Below are 18,785 nucleotides of genomic sequence, written 5' to 3'. Positions count from 1 at the left end.
GTACATCTCAGCCAGATCCAAGTGAAGACTCGCAGGGAGCAAGCTTTCAGAGCCAAGCAGGGCAAGAAGTGCAGCCCTGGCACCAAACACACACACACACACACACACACACACACACAGTCCCTCTCCAAAGCCTGCTGCTATAGGCCTGCTGTCTGCTGGTGTGGTGAGACATCTGGCCTCCACTCCAGGCCCTTGTGCCAAGGACCCACTTCCTCAAAAAGCACCTCTGCACAGGTCTCATTCATTTCAAGGGAGTTTGCAAATTAGAGGAATGGCTCATAGTTCAGTGGGATAGCAACCAATTTGTCCACAGAAGGTCCAAAGGTTCTATCCCCGCTGGCTTCTCCAGGATGGGATATGAAAAACTCCTCTCTGAAACTCTGGAGAGCCACTGGAAGTCAGTGTAGACAGTACTAAGCTAGCTGGACAAATGGATTTGACTGAGTATAAGGCAACTTCCTATTTTTAATGTAAATCCAACTGGATTCTGCTCACATAGCCAACCCTGCTGGTGCAGCATATCTCTGAAGCCAACCACCAAGAAAGGACAGGGAGAAGGAGTCAGGAAGGAACAGACAGACAAATACACACTCAGGTTTCCAAAATAGCCAGTTTTTGCCTTCCATAATAGACTGAGCATGCAAGATGCTCTAACCTGCTTGAAGCATTCATCAAGATCTTTACTTAAATGCTTCTTCGGGGAGGGAGCTTCATTTGCATTACGGATCATTTTGAAATGTTGTGTGTTAAGCAACAACTGTGTGGGCAGGTAGGCAGGCAGGCAGCCGATTCCTCTGACTCAGCTCCAGCACGTGCCCAGCGAGCAGACAAACTCACTCACATGCGCTCCACAAGTGCACACCAAGCAAGGCCTGCTTCTTTTCATGTCACAACAACAAGGACATCCCTAATGGACTGCTTCCCTGCCCATCCTCTCAGCCTTCTGTTTCCACCCCCAGGTGACTTTTCCTAGCTGCTGCAGCAAAAATAAGCCATGATTTGGCTTTGCATGTTGTCTGGACCCAGGCTTATGATTTGTCTCACTCCATAGCACAAGTTGCAACCAAGTGGGTTTCTAGCTCACAGTCTGCCAGGGGGAGACAAACTACAAGCCTGGGTTCAGACAACATGCTAAGCCAAACCATGGTTTAGCTCAAGGTAGCAGGGCAGCAGCAGCAAGGCTGGAAGAGGAGCAAAGCTGCGACCTCATCTCTGGGAACCCTCATGCCTGCATATTCACACTTAGTTTAGATTAGTGTTATAAAAGCACTATAGAGGCCTATGTATATGCTGCACAAACACTCAAAAAATCAAATTCCTACAACCAGAAAATTAAATTATGTATCCAGAAAAGTTTGCACACTTCAAATGTATGCAAATTGCTTATTTGCACAAAATGGACCATAGGAAGAGTCCTGTTGGATCAGGCCAATGACCCGATGCCTGTAGGAAACTTGCAAGCAGGACCCTTCATGGAACACAAGGGCTAGAAATTTGTGGGGGGTTTTTTTGCGGGGGGGGGTTGTCATTTTTTATGGAGGATGGGAAACGGAGAGTGGAAATTGGTAGGATTATTACTATTAATATTCAACCCACATTTAGTCCAAAAATGTCCTAGGATACTCTGAGGATGCTAAAGCTCCTCCCTGGCGCAGGGAAGCATCAGAGGAGGCCTGAACTCTCAACCTCCACCCCTTGCCTTCCTTGCATAAAAGTCACTTTGCCAGAAGAACAAACAAACCCACATTTCCCAAATTAATGACACAAATCCTACCTGTGACTACTTGGTCCCCATTTGAGACATTCCTGGTGCTGCCTTGTAACTTCGTTTTCACTGGTGCAGAGGGCAGGGGTGCTACTTGGCTCTCCTTATTGGGTTGGGGCTTGCCTGTCAAACATTCCACCTTTGGGGGGGTTTCCAACATCAAAGTGTTTGGTTTGCTTAGCAGGTATGGTAGGTCCACCCAGCAAGCCACAGCTTCTTCTTTGTTACCCTGATTAGAAGCATCCTCAACTTGTGCATCTGTCTCCACTGAAGGGCTGCTGCAGCTGCTCCCCAATGTTTTTGCTATTACCCCAGAACTGACAGGCAGAAAAGCACTCTCATCTTGCTGTTGAGAACAATCCACATTCTCTTGCCCAGCCTCTTGGAGCAGGTGTGCCTCTGTCTCACCTTGGAGTGGCAAGGTGCTTCCAGAAATGGTCTGCTTCTCCTTCTCAGAGAGACTTTGCTTGGCTAAACATTGGAGGCTTTCCGCTCCATAAACACTGCTGCCCAACCCCACTAATGCCTCTGCAGGCCTTGGGCTCACCTTCTCCAACTGCTCAACTGGGTGATGGTGCTCCAACAGCCACTCAGAAGTGTGACCTGTGACTTCTACTGACAGTTCTTGTGGGAGGTGACTGTGTGCTGCCGCCCTCATATCAGAGAAGGGTTTTGGTGACAGTGACTTTGGCATGGGTGGGGAAAAGGCATTCTCCTGCAACCTTGGGCTGGAAGGGTCAGAGTCCTTGGCCAAATGTCCCAAATGAGGCTCAGGGACGTTATCCTTTCCAGAACTCTCACAACCCTCCCTGGTGTCTATTCCTTGTGTGGCCTTCATGCCTGGCACACTAGAGCAATAGCCAGGCTCAGAGACCCTGCTGCCATTTTCCAGCTCTGTGCTACTCCTCTGAGCTGTCTCTATTATTTCAGAAGCCACAGCTGTCAGAGACCTACATTCAGCATCTTCTCCATCATGGTAGCTGCACATTGCGTACCTCCAGTCAAGCTCATGTTCTGGCTGGGCCTGTCCCTTTACATCAGAAGGCTCCTTGGGATCAGAGCCAGCAGCAGGCCCTTCATAATTTTCTAATATCAATTTGTCACTTTCTAGTTCATGTGCATCCTTCAAAAGATTCCTAGCATTACTGGCCTGGGTATCAGAGGGCTTTGCTGTGTCCAGATGCCCATGTGGCATTAATTCGACTGCTAAACCAACTCCATTCCTCAGGCTAGTGCTGCTGTCCTGACTGGCTGCAGGCCTGTCCTTTACTCTCATCCTCGGCTTAGTGCAGTAACTGAGGGCGACTGATTGAGGTCCAAATCTAGGCAGTGAAACATCAGTGAGCTCCACGTATTCCCCTTCCAGGTCACTTATAGAGTCTTCTCCAAGGCCTGGGCTCACACAGTCCATGCTGGCAGCTGCCCTCACACGTTGCTCTGTTGTATTGGTCATGAAGAAGCTGTCTTCAGGTAAACTTGGCCCATTTAAAAGTTGGGACTCCACTTTAAGGGAGCTGTTTTGAGACGGCACCTCTGAAAAGGCCAAATCTGAAGGATGTTCAGTCACTGGAACAGAACTTAGGCCACCATTCATTTTGGGGGGGCTTTCAATAAATTCTGGATTGACTATTCTGTCCCAGGGAACCCGGAAAATTTTATCTTCTGTGCCTAGTAAGCAGTTTTCCAGTGCCATTCCCATCCGCTCCCTGTTGATGCCATTCAGCCATTCCACAGTGAAAATGGAAGTGTAGGAGACTTCAGGAACCACAAGCTCATCAACATTATGCTTGTCCTCAGCCAAACATTTCACAATGATTCGTGGGGACTTTTTCAAGTAAGGGACCACCTGCAGGTAAAAGTCTCCTGGTCTCAAGATTCGCCAGTCGAAGGAGCCAAGTTGAACTACAATCTTCTCATGGATGCAGAGGGGCCAGCCCTCATGCCGGAACAGCAATCCACAATACTGGACCTGAAGGAAAATGATAATCCGGGTGAACTGACCGCAAGGAGGTTTTTAGAACAGACAACAGACATCCTAACAATGATATCATAGCTTTCTATTAACAGCAACACAAATGGAAACAGCCGGATGCTGGAAAACTGGGGCTGGTCTTACATTGACTTTTGGCATGTTGGAGTGTGCACAACCCATTTTATTTATATAATACATGGCCAATTGTGATGAGAGTATCTCAAAGACCCCTTGACTCACTAGTAAGATCTTCAGGTAACACCATCTTTCAAGGTAGCTATTAGAGACTTTCCCTGTGGTGCTACATTGTATAACTTCCTCCCCATATCTATCCATTTGCTGTTCACGTTTAGGCTTCTAAGAGCAATGAAATCTTGTTGAACACCTTTTCTTTTTTGGCTTTGCAATGTTTATGTGGTTGCAGTCCTGGAGCATTTTTAAAAATGTCAGGCATTTCCATACTGCCCTTCAGAGCATCAATTCCAAGGTGATTTTTTTATTTACTTGCTAATTTTTTTGTTTTACTGTGATACTGTTTTAAAGGATGAGTCAGGGACCAGGGTCAAAAGGCAAAGCATCAATGCATCAGTAAGCAAAAAGCTACCCAATGAAGCATTTTGGTGGTAGCAACACCAAGGGGGAGGGGCTTTCCATTCTCCTGTTCACTTTGAATGTGGTTCTACAGCTTGAGAAAAGAGGAAAGACGGACGGTGGTGATCCTGAAGCCACAGAAAAGCTAGAACAGGCCCCAGGTCCTTCCCTGATTTGGATTTAGTCTGTCTACGCTACCCACGGCCCTCTGACTGACTGCACACAAAAACAAGTCCCTTTGACTTCCATGGAAAGCTAATTTGGGTATGAAACCACGCTATGGCACCAGTCCCCCACAGAGGCAGCAGTGCTAGGAGGCAAGCTGGGACAGCCATCCCTGGGGACAGGTTTTGGGTTCCATGTAGACCATGATAGGTTACAATCTTCCAATTCTTCTATGTAAGTCCCACTGAAATGAATGTGCAGCAGTGGGTAGGGAAGGAAGAGCCACCTGGATGTTCCACATCACGCACCAGAGTCCTGGGCCAGATCTGGTTCCGTAAAGTCTGCACAAACCAGAGAGCCACAGTTGCTACTGGAGAAGGAGCCTCCTTAGCAGCTACTAAGTTCCGCAAATATTGTGACAGCAAAGGAGAACAGAGGCAAAACTTCTGATTGGGCAATCACTTGGCATCTTTCCATCAGAAACTTGACAGTCTGCTGCCTGCCAAGAGTAGGTGGGGGGAGGGAGCTGAAGGTGAGTAACTGTAGAATCCAGGCAAGAGAACACACCTCCTACAAGACACCCCATCCTTTTTGTTCTTGCATTAATATGCACCTATAGAGAACATGTGGCTAATGGAGGGCATGTTTTGTTGCTAATGTTCAGGCTGGACCCTCAAGCTAGGATGCCAGCATGGCAATGCAGCAGGGTTGGAAGGAGGCCTTCAACCCTGATGTATTTGCATAAAACAAAATGTTTTTAAATCTGAAAAAAACATTGTTTTTCTTAAGTAGGACAGTTATATAATTGTTCACTATGATCAACACTTAACAAGTCAGAACATTTAAAGATTCCAAAATAATCACTGCTACTGAGAAGTGGGGGTGGAGATGGGGAATCCAGAGTATGTCTCAGCGCCATGGGCAAGAGGGCAGCATCCCCTTAAGGATTCTTTGGCTACCCTTTGACTGCTTTCATCACTGCATCTGGTGGCACTGCTCCCTGTCCCCCCTCCTCCTTAGCTGAGTAGGAACCTAGGCATGAGCATCATGACGGATTCTCAGCTCCCACCTGCAGCGCTAGCAGAATCTTCTGGGTCAACCTGGAAGCAGCATGATACTCACACAGGCATCCTGCTGAACGCACTGCAAGATGTGCTTGGCTGGAATCAGAAAGTCGATGAGGTAGTGCAGGCCGTCCCCACGGTATGTCTTCTCCACCACATCAAAGACCTGGCACAGAACCGTGGCTGCTGTGACCTCGAATGGAGGGTAGAGTGCCGAGAGCGTACTCTGGATACAACTGTCCAGGGACTGGGAATCCTGCCAAGAGAAGGAGAGGAGGGCGTGAAATGGCTCAGGAGGAGCAACAGGTGGAAACTGTGCCTGCCGGGACTCAGGTTGCTACTTGGCAGAGGACATCGACGTATCCGCCCTCTTCATTTTTTGTGCCACCATTCTGAACCACCGCCATCCACCGAGCCCAGCTCCTCTACCGTGCAAATGAAGCGCTCACCTAGTCTCGACAGAGTGGCGGCAGACAGCTTACGCTGCAAAATCCTTCCCCTGACTGAGCAGGGGTGGGGCTGTTGCTAAACTATTATTATTGTAGATATCAGTGCGCAGGGTGTGCGTGTGTGAGAGAGAGAGTGAAAAAGAGAGACTAAAAGGGCTTATGCAGCTGCTGGTACGGCTTCCCAGGACTGCAGGCTTACAAGGTGTCCCCTGGTGGAATTATATTGAAAAAGGAAAGTTCCCCCTAAACTGGGGGTGGGAGGTATGGGAAAAAGAAGTGGCTAAAAGTGTATAGCCACTCCAGCTAGCCACTCCAGCTAGAATGGGACTCCAAAGCCAAGAGCTTTAGAACAGCCATGATGACAGCATGGCAGAGCAAGAGGAAGGCCCAAACCATCATACCACCAGCACAAGCTGGGTTTGGGTTTCTAAAGCCAGCTAGAGCGTATCATAAAGAGTTTATATTATACTTCTGAACATTGTCCATGTTGTCCCCTGTTCTGCTCTCAACATACAGCACACTATCTGCCAGCCCTAGCCTGGAGGTGCCCTCCCTGACTTTGAAATCTGCAGCTGCCCACCTTTCTTTATGAGAAAGCCAGCTCTTGCTCTGGTGACTGTTACATCAATCCTCTTTCTCCTCCAAGAAAACATAAATTCTTAACATAAGGGAATCTAATTTACATAATTTTTAAATAGCTCTTTTAAACTGTTAATATCAGTGATTTTTTTGTTTTACTCTTGTTGTAAACCTCTTTAAGGTTGCTTTGCTCCAATCAAGTGGTAAATAAATTTTATGAAATAAATGTGCAAAAACATTTAAGCATTTAATAAATTACTATTTTAAAAATGAGGTTGTGTTGCTTCTTTTAATTGCATTATTAGCATTTACTAGAATCTAGGGTAGGCTATTTAAGCAAGAATTAGCAGAACATATTGTATTATTATTATTATTATTATTATTATTATTATTATTATTATTATTATTAAAATTCATACACCCTTCATCATAAGACCTCAGGGTGGTTCACAGAATAAAATACAAGATAAAAACACAACTAAATAATTAAAACAAAACAGCAAAACAATAAGCCTTCTTCCCACATTATAAGGAAACAAAGCTAAAGGAGAGGGTAGTCTGGGCCAAACCCACTTCAGGTTTCTGGGAGACTGCATCACTTACCCACTTTTCAACTACCACAAAGAATGGGAACTCTAACTCCAGATTAGGGGAACCCCAATATGTATCCACATTCTGAACATTGAGAAAATTGTGGCCTTTTTAACTTAAAATGGAAGCAGAAGGTACAGTAGCATCTACGCACATGCTCAGAAGACATAAGATTGGCCTCCTGGGAGTGATCTTTTGTAGCAGGGTAGGCCGCAGGCTCAAGGGCCAACCTCCCTTCTTGCAAGGGTGGCTTCCTTCACTGTGACACCAGTGCCAAAGAGACCAAAAGGCAGGATCCTGCAGTCTCAGCAGTTCTGCTCGCTGCCAAAACGAATACATCTGACAACAATTAACTTGTCATCTCCAAATGAATTCAGATGAACCACCCACTCTGCAGAATGTGCTTCAAGCACAGAGAGTGTCCCTTTCCTCAACATCTGAGGCTAAGTCACACTTTTATTTTAAAGGTGATAAATCTCTGAATTTACCAAATCAGGGAAAGCCTTTAAGTCTATTGGTCCCTCCAAAGTGACAATGCTGGAGACTTTCATGCAGCTCAGTCTATCCTACTTTATCCTCTCCCTATCAAAGTGTGAGTCATTTTGAGTTGCCTTGGGCAAATTATAGCAACTAACAAGTATAATAAATATAACAAATATAATCAATCATCAATAATAAAATGATTTCACATAATTTGTTGTGAAGATGAAATGCAGGTGCGGGGAGGACCCTAAACTCCTTGGAAGAAAAACAGGATATAAATATAATAAATGCAATGCAATGAAATGAAAGCAAGGTGATAAAAGTTACCATGTGCAAACTTTCTTCCTCAGAAAGAACTTAACAAGAGATCCTGGGCTGCAAGTGTGAACTATTGCCTCTGCCAGAAATTAGCAGCTGTTGTTCCTGGGACTTTCTGCTTTTTCTAACCATGCCCAGCAGTCTCTTTCAAAGACCAGCTGCCTAATAAAGCAGAGACCACGGTTCTGAAATTAGGTGGGAGCTCTTAGGACGCACAGTGGAGAAGGTGGGCTAGCTTGTACTAGAAAGGAGAACACAACTTTTCTGAGTTACCCTGGCAGCCATCACTCACCTATTTGCAAAGCACAGCTATGTTATAGCCATTCCATGCAAAGAGCAGACAAATCACAAAAAATCTGAACACTATAAAGAAGCAGGTTACAATGCATCATGTGACTTGTTACTGGATCCATTCTCCTTTACACCTGAAGTAGACTGAGGTGTGCCTGAATCTTTCTGAGTTGCTCAGCGCTCACCATATTATACTACAACCAAGATACCACGATTGGAATACCCCACAGAAAATTTGTGAGGCTCACCGGTCCACAAAATGGGGATGCACGAGAAAAGTCTGTCACAAAATGGGGGTGAAGTCTGACATAAACAGCTGGCAATTGCTGGCATCATTTTCTGCTGATCACTCTTTGGAAATGGTTTAATTGCTTGCCATAGGTTTTCCTATGAGGGGAAAGATTCTCAGATATGAGGCAAGAGGCGGAAATGTGGAGCTGGGCTCACAGAGGGGAAGATGAGGCTGGTCTTCTCAAGTCTCACCTTCTTCTCTCCCTGGTCCAGCTGAGTCTCTGGGGCCACCCAAACAGTGAAGCCAGCAGGCCTCTCCTTGGCCTATTGGACAGGGCCTCTTGGCAGGCAAGATGGAGGACGGCAAACCGTCCTGGCTCACTCCTTGCCACCACCAGCAGGCCCTTCACGCTGCCTGCCCTACAGAGTGGCACAGGGCACAGAGGAAATTGTCCTCACAGCAACTTAACAGAGGTCTCCCCTCCCCTCAGGGGGAAACACGGAGGGCGCTGCTGCCTGGGGTTGGGCACTTGGGTATCGGCATCTACTGAATCAGCCACCCCACAGACAAGACGCCTCGCTCATTAAGGAGCAGTCACTGACCCCCAACACACACCCCTTTGCAAAGCCCAAAGTGCCTGCCTCCCTCCCTTCTTGATGGGCCTTCAGGGGTGTATTCCAGAAAAGATTCCGCGCCAAGAATCTCTGCGTTTAGTACTCCAATTACATTATATAACTGTGCATCAATGTATACAATTTATTCTGACAGCCATAATTTGCAAAACATAGGGTGAACATTTTGACAAGAAATAAGGTGATGGGGAATGATGAAGTCAGATGCAGTACAGCAAAATATCCCACACAAAAAAATCAAATCAGTTTTCCTGCTTGGTTGCAGCCTAGGATCGTGGCAATCATGAGTCACTGCTTTTTCCATTTTTATTATTTTTTAAATCTCACACTGAGAAAAACGCAAGATACCAACCCAATGTCTCTTACATATATAATTCAAAATACTTGACAACATTTTGTTGTCCTCACTTGTATGTACTAATTTTTTAATTTAGAAAATTTATAGACCACTTGATCAAAAAAAGATCATCCAAGTCTGGAAATCTTGCTGTTATTCCCCTGCCCTAGAAGCGCACCCAAACTATATTTTGTTCTTTCCTAGGCACTGAATTTGTACCGTTAAAACCAGGGCCTCAGGTGCCATAATGTCTTGGGCCAGCCCTGGTTAAGACTGCCATAGTAAAAGTTTACTTAGGAAGCACCTCTGTTATCTGGCCGCAAATGCAAGCCAAAGCAGCATCCCCAGTGAGGAAATGTACAATGCAATAGGAGATTTCTTACACGTTTGGGTGTGTGTCTTTCACCCAATATGTGTTCTTTCCCATTAATAATGTCACTGGCCTGCGAGTTTTATCATTATTTTTACTGTGTTTAATCTATTGCTCCTGACAAAGGAGACGCCTCTAAAATATATTGAGCTAAATAAACAGCTGATCAACAAAAGCACCAGATTTTGCCTCCTTTTATTTTCATGACCTTCACTGCCAACATCCTAGTATTCCAGGGGTCTTTATGACACTTGCTCCAAAAAAACATTTAAGCCATGGGTAGGCAAACTAAGGCCTGGGGGCCAGATCCGGCCCAATCGCCTTCTAAATCCGGCCCGCAGACAGTCCGGGAATCAGCGTTTTTTACATGCATAGAATGTGTCATTTTAATGAGTGGGCTGATGTGGCTCAGCGTTACACAGCTTTGTGTGTGTGTGTGTGTGTGTGTGTGTGTGTGTGTGTGTGTGAGAGAGAGAGAGAGAGAGAGAGAGAGAGAGAGAGAGAGAGAGACATCATCCGCAAGCGAGGCTGTTCCCTCCAGTAACAGCCCACTCTGAGACCTATTCGAACAGCAACAACCTCACATGCCCCTTCATTTCCATGTAGATCAAAGAAGGGTGGAGACTTTAAACAACTTGTAAAAGACGCCTTTGTGCAGAAAGGGACGTGTGCCAAAATATGGGCGTTTATGAAGCACAAGCACACAAAGGGGAACATATCCCCAGGCGTTTCTCCCTGATCTATTAATCAGCCTAGCATACCAGCCTTGGAAAGTGTAAGGAAAACCTGAGTTAAAAAAATGAGATGTGTTCCTGTAGATGGTCCAGTGAACAAAGAATTGACAGCCACCAACCAACTACTGAGATAAAAGCTCTCTGATTTTGCAGATCTAGAAGGATCTCAACTAGATCCTTCTGGCATTTCCTTGGCATTTCCTACTAGAAAATTGGGGGATTGGGGAGGAGAGAACCTTAACTTTTCCATCCCCACTTTCGCCCATTCTCTCTCACTGTTGGGATCAAACTACAAGTTCCACTTATTGTGTGGCAAATTGGGTGCTTCTGCCCTTCATTTTCCGTCATGCGCTCTGCAGATTTGTTGCATTCCACCTTTGGAATTCATATTGTGTTCATGGCCAAATGCCCAGTCATACTTGTCCCATTGAGATCCTGCATGCTATCCCAGGAGTACGTTCATCACCCACTACATGAAAGGCAAGTAGGGCACAGACTGGCTCAGATGCCACTGGGCACAGGAAGCCAAGAACCCTCCTTGCCCGCCAGGCTTAATTCCAGGTTGTGGGAGGCCCCCAGCAACATGCCATTGGGAGCGGGTGCTCTCATATTTTTCACAAACACCCTCAATTGCCTTTAATTTGTTCCTATTTTTCTTGTGCAGCAGGTTGTTTAATACTAGTTTCCTGTTTTTAGCCAGCTCAAGCGTGCACATAAGGGGTGACAGAAAAATTATGAGGAATGATTTTGTCTGCAAAGAGTAAACTCATAATTAAAAACATTAGAAGAGCTCATCTAGTCAAGCACCTAATTCTCACAGTAGCCAGCCAAATGCCCCAAGGGAGGCCCATAAGCAAACAGGACTTGAGTGCAACAGCAGGGCCCTCCCCACCTGGGATTCCCTACTCCAGTAACTGTTTGGCCATGAGATCATTATCAGAGTGTGTACTTTCTATAGTATTTCCCAGGATCTACCAGATAAAAGAAATACGGTTCATTCTCTGGAAAGAACTGAGTCTGGGGCATTCTCATACAAAAGTGGTGGGGTGTGGAAAGTATTATTATTGCCTTCATCGTCATTAAAAGGTGGCTAAGGTTGTCACCTTTTTACTGCCTGGCTCCTGTGCCTTGAACAGCAACTCGACACATTGAAATTCAAGCTTATGTCCACATTCCCCTTTACTGGGCACTCATTAACTTTCCAGTGCTGGGTTTTTAGTCAGAAGACATCATCAAAAATGCAAATGAATATTGTACTTCCTTATAAGATACTACTGCCTGATGCCGTTGCTTCTCAAAACCAGCTTCACACTGATAGGAGCCCTTAAGCTATTCCTAATTAGTCTCTAGCCAAGGTGTGGGCAGCTATGCATCAGGGAAAGACGTCCACACCCCTGTCAGTGCGCTTTAAGGCAGTAATATGAACACACCCTTCGTGGGTGAATCTTCTGGTAAGGGAGGGAGAAGCTGCACATGCCTGATTTCACTGTGTCGAGCCTACTGTTTAAGCACAAGAGCAGATCAGTAAAAAGGGGGCAATCTTCAGCAAGCCCCCATCTCCCAGAAACCTCGTGTCATCTTTATTCTTAATAATTCATCTCACGGTGGGGTTCTTCTCATCTCCCTCTGCCCAGGTTCTAAGCCAGACAGAGCCTTAATGGGATTTTTATTTTTAATTACAACAGAGCTAGCCAAGCCCTGCAAGGATTCACTGTGCCTTCCAGATGTTGTTCCAGCACTCCAATTCCTAGCAACCCCAGCAGCCAGCATAGATTAAAGTCAGGGATGGTGGGACTTTGAGCCCGAGAACATTTGGTGTGGGTGAGTGAGCACCCAGTTGGCAAAGGCAACTGCTGCAGGCTTCAGCTTGACTTCCTTGCTTGGATCTTGACCTTGGCCAGCGTACTCTCATGAGGCCCAAGACAGATGATGAATGTGGTGGCATAAGATCTATCTCTGGCAGAACTCTGCCCAGCCTGGCAGAGACTTTTTATGCCGTGATGCCCACAATAGGAGTGCTTTGCTCTCTCCTAGGGAAAATGACAAAATGCCCCTTGAATCTCTCCTGCAGAAAAAGTTCCTGCCCTTCCTGTTTTATGGTGAAGTCAGCATCCCTTTGCTGGACATTCCCACATGACTCAGGCTGGTCATTGCCTGTTACATGATGCCATAATCAGGTGGTGAGAAGGAGAGTAGGAGCCTAAACTCCGGGGAGGGAGAACAGTGGGGGCACGTACAGGCCCTCAATTCTGCTCCAGCAGTCTCCTACCTGCAGTCACATAGGACATTAGGCATGTGGCAGGTGGGCATGGTTTGGGGGGAAACAGCTTTGCGGGCAAAATCTGAACACCTGGCAGGTCAAGTATGGCTTGCAGACCAGAGGTTCCCGAGCCCTGGGTTACAAGGGGAGGAGCTCTGATGGCTACAGTTCTCTCTCCAACTTTCTCAAGAGAGCACCAGAAAGTTAGGAACATTGAACTTCCTAATCAAACACATGACATATCTTATTCCCGCATCAAAGGCAGTTCTGTTGGGCAACTGTGGCTTCTAAGAAGGAGCAGAGCTGTCAGGGCCTAGAAGTCAGTCTCTCTGGAAGGAACACCCAAGGGTGGGGCTCACCTTTAAGAGTGCTGCTGGGTGCAGTTGGTGCCTATGGTTTACCACATGCCTCCCACATAACTTTCTGTCCAGATCTTAAGATCATCTTCAGAGGCCCATCTTTGCCACGTTGCTACTACCAGAGGGGCTTTTGAGGCCTTTCAGTGGCCCTCAAAGAGTTCTGTGATCGTCCCAGTATCAGGCTGAAGCCCTTTTAATCTACCCAAGCTTTTTAGATGCTGTTGATAAATGACTTTGCCTTACTTGCACTGACGTTAAGCAGATTTCACATCTGCTGCTGCTCAGGTTATCCTACTTTCAAAGTTTTACTGTGCTGAATTGCTGCCTTAGGGAGCTTCCAGATGTGGACAGCTGAGCAGCACCTCATCATTGCTGTTCTGCTTTAAGCTGCAAGTGGAACAGCAACTCTGCTTCCAGACTTCTGAAATCCAGACCACATGATGCAGCCAGGTGAGCAGTGTCTCATTCCCTGCCTTAAATATGAGGGTGTGGAGTGGGGAGATTGATATTAGTTTGGACAATGGGGGGGGCGTGCAGATGAGTTTACTATTCGCTCCACCTTGCTACATGACTGCCCCACCCTGCTACAAGATGGGGGGAAGAAACAGATATAAATTAAATACTATATCCATCTGTCATGGATGCTTTAGCTGAGATTCCTGCTTTGCAGGGGGTTGGACTAGATGACCCTTGGTGTCCCTTCCAACTCTGTAATTCTATGATTCTATATAAAAAGGAAGGGTTTAAGAATCAATTCCCAGACAGAAATGCATCATTGTGGCATGTTTTACCTGTTCAGCTCTAAAGAAAAACAGCAACAGAAGCTGAACAGGTAAAATATGACACGGGGATGTTTTGTTCACATCATGTAAATGGCTGTAAAATGTGAGTGAACGCTGTGTGGCTAGTCCCCAGTAAATTCTTAGTGTGGAAACAGTGATAGTTTAATTTTTTGGAATTCCTAGCCACTCTGGAAAACCTTTCATGGTTGAAGAGTGATATGTAAACTTATGTAAATAAACAACAGCCCTGCCCTCCAGGCCTACTCTGCGCCATGCACCACAGTTACTGTACATGTACACCCATTTGTACCCCCAGCTTTCTCTGAGTCTTACCTGTTAAGTCAGGGATAGGCAGGAAGGCAAGTTATCCTCCATGCACATTTTAAACCCAGATCCAGCAGCTATGGGAAAGGTTGCAGAAATATGCCCTGTGCATTTAAATCTATGCACTGCCCTCAAAGATGAGTTCCTGCCCCTCCTTTGCCCTTCCCACAGCTGCTACTGCTGCAATAAGTAAATAGCAAAGGGGGGGCATTCTCCCCCAGGCTAAGTTCCCCCACAGTCCAGTCTGTAAAATGAGATAAGGAAATGTTGAGACCTGGTCCCTCTTCTAAGCGTGGGTACCTGTTGCAGCACAGCACAGCATGGCTTAAAGGCCCAAGAGGAGCCCCTCCCCCTCCCCCCGCAACCTCTGGGGTGAGTTTTTGATTTATGCAATGCTTGAATTGGTAGGTCACAAAGTGGACCCCTGTCAAGCGATAGGGCGGCCCTAAAAGCTCTGGAATGCTTTTCCAGTTCATGTGTCCCTCCCCTCCTCCCTCCATCTCTCCCCCCCCCCGCCCCCACCACGTCACTATGCAACCAAAACCTCACTTTTGCAGACATAAAAACCTGCCTTCAAGCAAGCGGAAAACTTCAAGAATTGCAGTTAGCCACTGAAATCAGCCCCATGTGCATCTTCATAATAAGCTCTCTCCTCTAGAGACTATCGGAAGGGCACCATCTAGTGGCAGCACTGCATTCAAAATTCTGACCGCACAGCTTGCATCAAAATCTTTGGGAAAGAGATATCCTGGCACTGCAGGGAGCCCCATCCGCCAGCGCAAGCACATGCAGAGTCTTCCTGAGAGAAAGGAAGCAGGAGCCTGACAGGGCTACATATGGGTCTAGCCAAACCAAACTCCCTTATGCTAAGGAGGCAAAGGGGTTTCATTTCCTTGGTGCCTGCAGAGCTTACAGAACAGAAGGCTTAGATATCTTTCATAGCTGTCAACATTTCCCTTTTTTAAAGGGAAATTCCCTTATTCCGAATAGGATTCTTTGCAAGAAAAGGGAAAAGTTGACAGCTATGGATTTCTTCCCAGCAGTGACTCTGTAGTATAGCTGGACTGGTGCAGTTGTGTGGGTGCAGCTTAGTTGCACAAGCAGCTCACATGCCCCCAAACCCAGGGGAAGCCAATCACCTGCAGCAGCAGCAACCTAAGGCAGTCTTTGCCAACTTGGTGCCCTTCATATGTTTTGACTACAATTCCCATCAACCACAAAACATCTACAGATCTTATTATGGTTTGGCCTAATAGTTTTTTTAATAGGTTTTTCCTCTTGTGGTCCAACACAGCAACATTTTGTTTCTTATTATTATGTTATTATTCATCAGTTTTTACTGGGAGGCCTGCTGTTAGGCAGAATGTGGGGTATAAATATTGCAAATAATTAAATCATGTCTGCCTTGATTAACCCCCAAGAGCAAGTGCCCACCCTCAAAACACCAGCCACCACAATCTGAATTCTCCCAAAGAGAAAGTACCACCCGCTGCACAAGAAAAATAGGAACCACTATGAAAAAGGTGAATTCCAAGCTTAGGGACGATTGGGAAAAGAACTGAAAATAAAACAGCTGATATCATAATGCCATTACACAAATTTATGGTGTGACCACATTTGCAATACTGTGTAAAATTCTGGTCGCTTCACCTCACAAGGATATTGCTGAGTTGGAAAGGTTGCAGAAAAGTGCAACCAAAATGACCAAGACGATAGAGAGATTCCTCTCTGAGGAAAGGTTGCAGTGTTTGAGCCTTTTTAGTTGACAGAAAAGACAAAGAAGAGGTGACGTGGTGGAGGCAAATAAAATTATGCATGGAGCGGAGAAAGTGGTTAGAAAAAAGTTTTTCTCCCTCTCTCGTAACACTAGAACTCACGGATGTCCAATTTAGCTGAATGTTGGAAGATGCAGGACAGGTAAAAGAAAGTACCATATTTTTCGCTCTATAAGATGCACCAGACCACAAGACGCACCTAGTTTTTGGAGGAGGAAAACAAGGAAAGAAATATTCTGAATCTCAGAAGCCAGAACAGCAAGAGGGATTGCTGCGCAGTGAAAGCAGCAATCCCTCTTGCTGTTCTGGCTTCAGGGATAGCTGCGCAACCCGCATTCGCTCCCAAAGAGGCACACACATTTCCCCTTACTTTTTAGGAGGGAAAAGGTGAGTCTTATAGAGCAAAAAATACGGTATTTCTTCACGCAATGAAGTTAAACTATGGAACATCCCTTCCACTTGGATGACTTGAAAATAGGATTAGACAAATTCATTGAGAATAAGGCTATCAACGGTTACTAGCCACAATGGCCACGCTCTGGCTCCCCTGCCCAAGGCAATATGCCTCTGAATCCCAGTTACTGGGAATCACAAGTGGGCAGGATACTGTTGTATTGAGATCCTGCTTTTGTGCTTCCCATAGGCATCTCTATGAGAACAGTCATTTATAAAGATGTTGGACAGGACAGGACAGAAGCCTGCAGCACTTCACTCTACTTGTCACTTTTTTCCAGGGCATCATTTGTCTGCATACCAGGAGAAGGCATTTTGCCTAATGAATTTCAGTTTGTCCATCCGCCATGGAAGGCCAAGCGAAAAAGCCAGCAAGGCGAGAAGGTGCAGTTCCGCTTCCGAGGGTGGCCCCAGCATTCCACTGGGACTGGGACTCCAGTTCATGCATTTGAGCTCCGTGGGCGGAAAGAAAGGAGCACTTTGCAAGGGCAAAGTGATTTCCTTGTGAAGATTGGAGAGACGGGCAAAATGTGTGCAGGCCTCCCTGCAGACGCCTTTGCCCTGTGCTCAAAGGCCAAGCATTCCCAGGGAGCGGGATGACTGGGGCATTGTGCTCACGCCTTCAGTCCATATGGTGGGCATAGAGTTAAAGGGCTTCATTTTCTCATCCATGTCTGTGCTCTTGAAAGGGCACATTGGGGAAATGGAACAAAACAGCATCCACCCCCTACCCTGAATTTCAGCAGCCTTGTGCTCGGATGGCAGGAGGCAATTAAAAATCATTTCGAATGAGCTCATTTGCTTCTTCTGCTTCTTGTACAAGGACCATTGTGGCCTTGGCTTGTGTCTCTGAAACCTCAAGATTTACTCAGCAGCGAACCTGGGTGAGGGTTCAGTCCCATTTCCTGCCCTGAGGAAGCTGACGTTTTTCAATAAAAGGAATATGAGAGGACGCCTGTGTGACAGTTTGATTCTATCCATTTGTACATGAAATAGAGAATAGTGGTTTTCTGTCCCACTACAGGTGCTAACACTCAACAATGCGAGGATGACTGTGTCATCACAAACGGCTGCTGTTGCTCAGTGGGGTTATTTTGCATACATTTAAGATTAAACTGAATGTTCACAGTCTGCATACCTTTTGCATTTCTTTCCCATTTGATCTCCAGTTTTTACCATTTTATCTCAACACCCATCCCTGCCAGCTAAGACTCACCCTCCTTGACAAAATAGCCTCTGTTCCAAAGATATTTACGCCATAATATAGTTGTTTGTCTTTAAGGCACTGCAAGCCTGTTAGTCATTTTTGCCAGGAGGAATGCAGAATAACTATGCAAAGTTAGTCCCTATTTTGTTTTAATTAGAGAGATGAGTTGTAGGCAAACACTGTGACCAGGATCCCACAGACAGCATGCAGGTGCTGGAGAAAGCCTCCTGAGGCCAGGTTGCAGGCCAAGAAAAGGAGCTGCCTGCCACCCCCACTAGCACCAACACCCCAAAGAAAAGGCAACCCAAAGTTCAAGAAGAAGCCCTCCTGCCCTGTGTCAAAGACCCTTTCCAGCCAGGACACACGCAAAATCAGAGACAAGACACTGAGATGGGAGGTCTTTTTCAGTCCATGCAGACTTGTTTCTCTGCTCCAACTGAGCAGGGACACAAAAAATCCAGGCTAGGAATAAGTAAAAATTATTCTCTGTGGGGTCGAAAGTTTTGTTTGCATTTTGATGAGAAACTACCTAACTTGTACTTTGCAAACCAATACACAGACTGAGACACAACTATCCTTCCACATTCCCTTCAGAAGCTGCCTTGTATTGAGTCAGTGCATTTACCCATCTAGATTAGTGTAGTTGACACTGACTGGCAGCAGCAGCAGCAGCTCTCCAGGGTTTTACAGACAGGGAGCTTTAGGCACTGTGCTATTATTATTATTATTATAATTATTATATATTTATTTATACCCTGCCTTTTTCCCTGCTGGGGACTCACGATAAAAACGATGGCCCTCCTTTGCTAGGATGGATGGCTGAGGACAGGAGCAGACGGAGGGTCTCAAGACCCCCTCCTCCTTCTTAGTACAGACAGGCAAGTAAACAGGGTCAGCTGCTCAAATTCCCTGGGAGTGGAGGAAATCTCATTAAAGAATTCTGGAAAGCCTAACCTCAAACTATACACATTGCTCTATCATGTTTGGTTCTCTGTATTTATGCAGAATGAATAAATGCACACGCTTAAAGTTATTTGTTTATTGGCTGA

At 46.0% G+C, this 18,785-nt stretch overlaps 1 protein-coding gene and 1 long non-coding RNA gene across 2 annotated transcripts in view; one reads left to right on the top strand and one right to left on the bottom strand.

The window, feature by feature from the left end:
- PLEKHG4 (pleckstrin homology and RhoGEF domain containing G4) overlaps window positions 1-7,363 on the bottom strand; it is a 33,992-nt gene extending 26,629 nt beyond the window's left edge. The window contains exons 1-3 of the mRNA XM_081921773.1: window positions 7,334-7,363; window positions 5,619-5,816; window positions 1,728-3,737 (exon numbers count right to left, since the gene is read on the bottom strand). Coding sequence (XP_081777899.1) covers window positions 1,728-3,737; window positions 5,619-5,816; window positions 7,334-7,348 — 2,223 coding nt within the window. The 5' untranslated portion in view covers window positions 7,349-7,363. The remainder of the gene's footprint in view (window positions 1-1,727; window positions 3,738-5,618; window positions 5,817-7,333) is intronic.
- Window positions 7,364-13,167: 5,804 nt separating this feature from the next.
- LOC309376517 lies at window positions 13,168-17,664 on the top strand. The gene is made up of 2 exons (XR_014171234.1): window positions 13,168-13,645; window positions 16,811-17,664. It is a non-coding gene; the product is annotated as an uncharacterized lncRNA (long non-coding RNA).
- The last annotated feature ends 1,121 nt before the right edge of the window (window positions 17,665-18,785 follow it).

Source organism: Podarcis melisellensis, assembly GCF_964234715.1.
Source record: "Podarcis melisellensis genome assembly, chromosome: 8".
Lineage (NCBI taxonomy): Eukaryota > Metazoa > Chordata > Lepidosauria > Squamata > Lacertidae > Podarcis > Podarcis melisellensis.
This window is presented reverse-complemented; position numbering and strand designations above follow the sequence as displayed.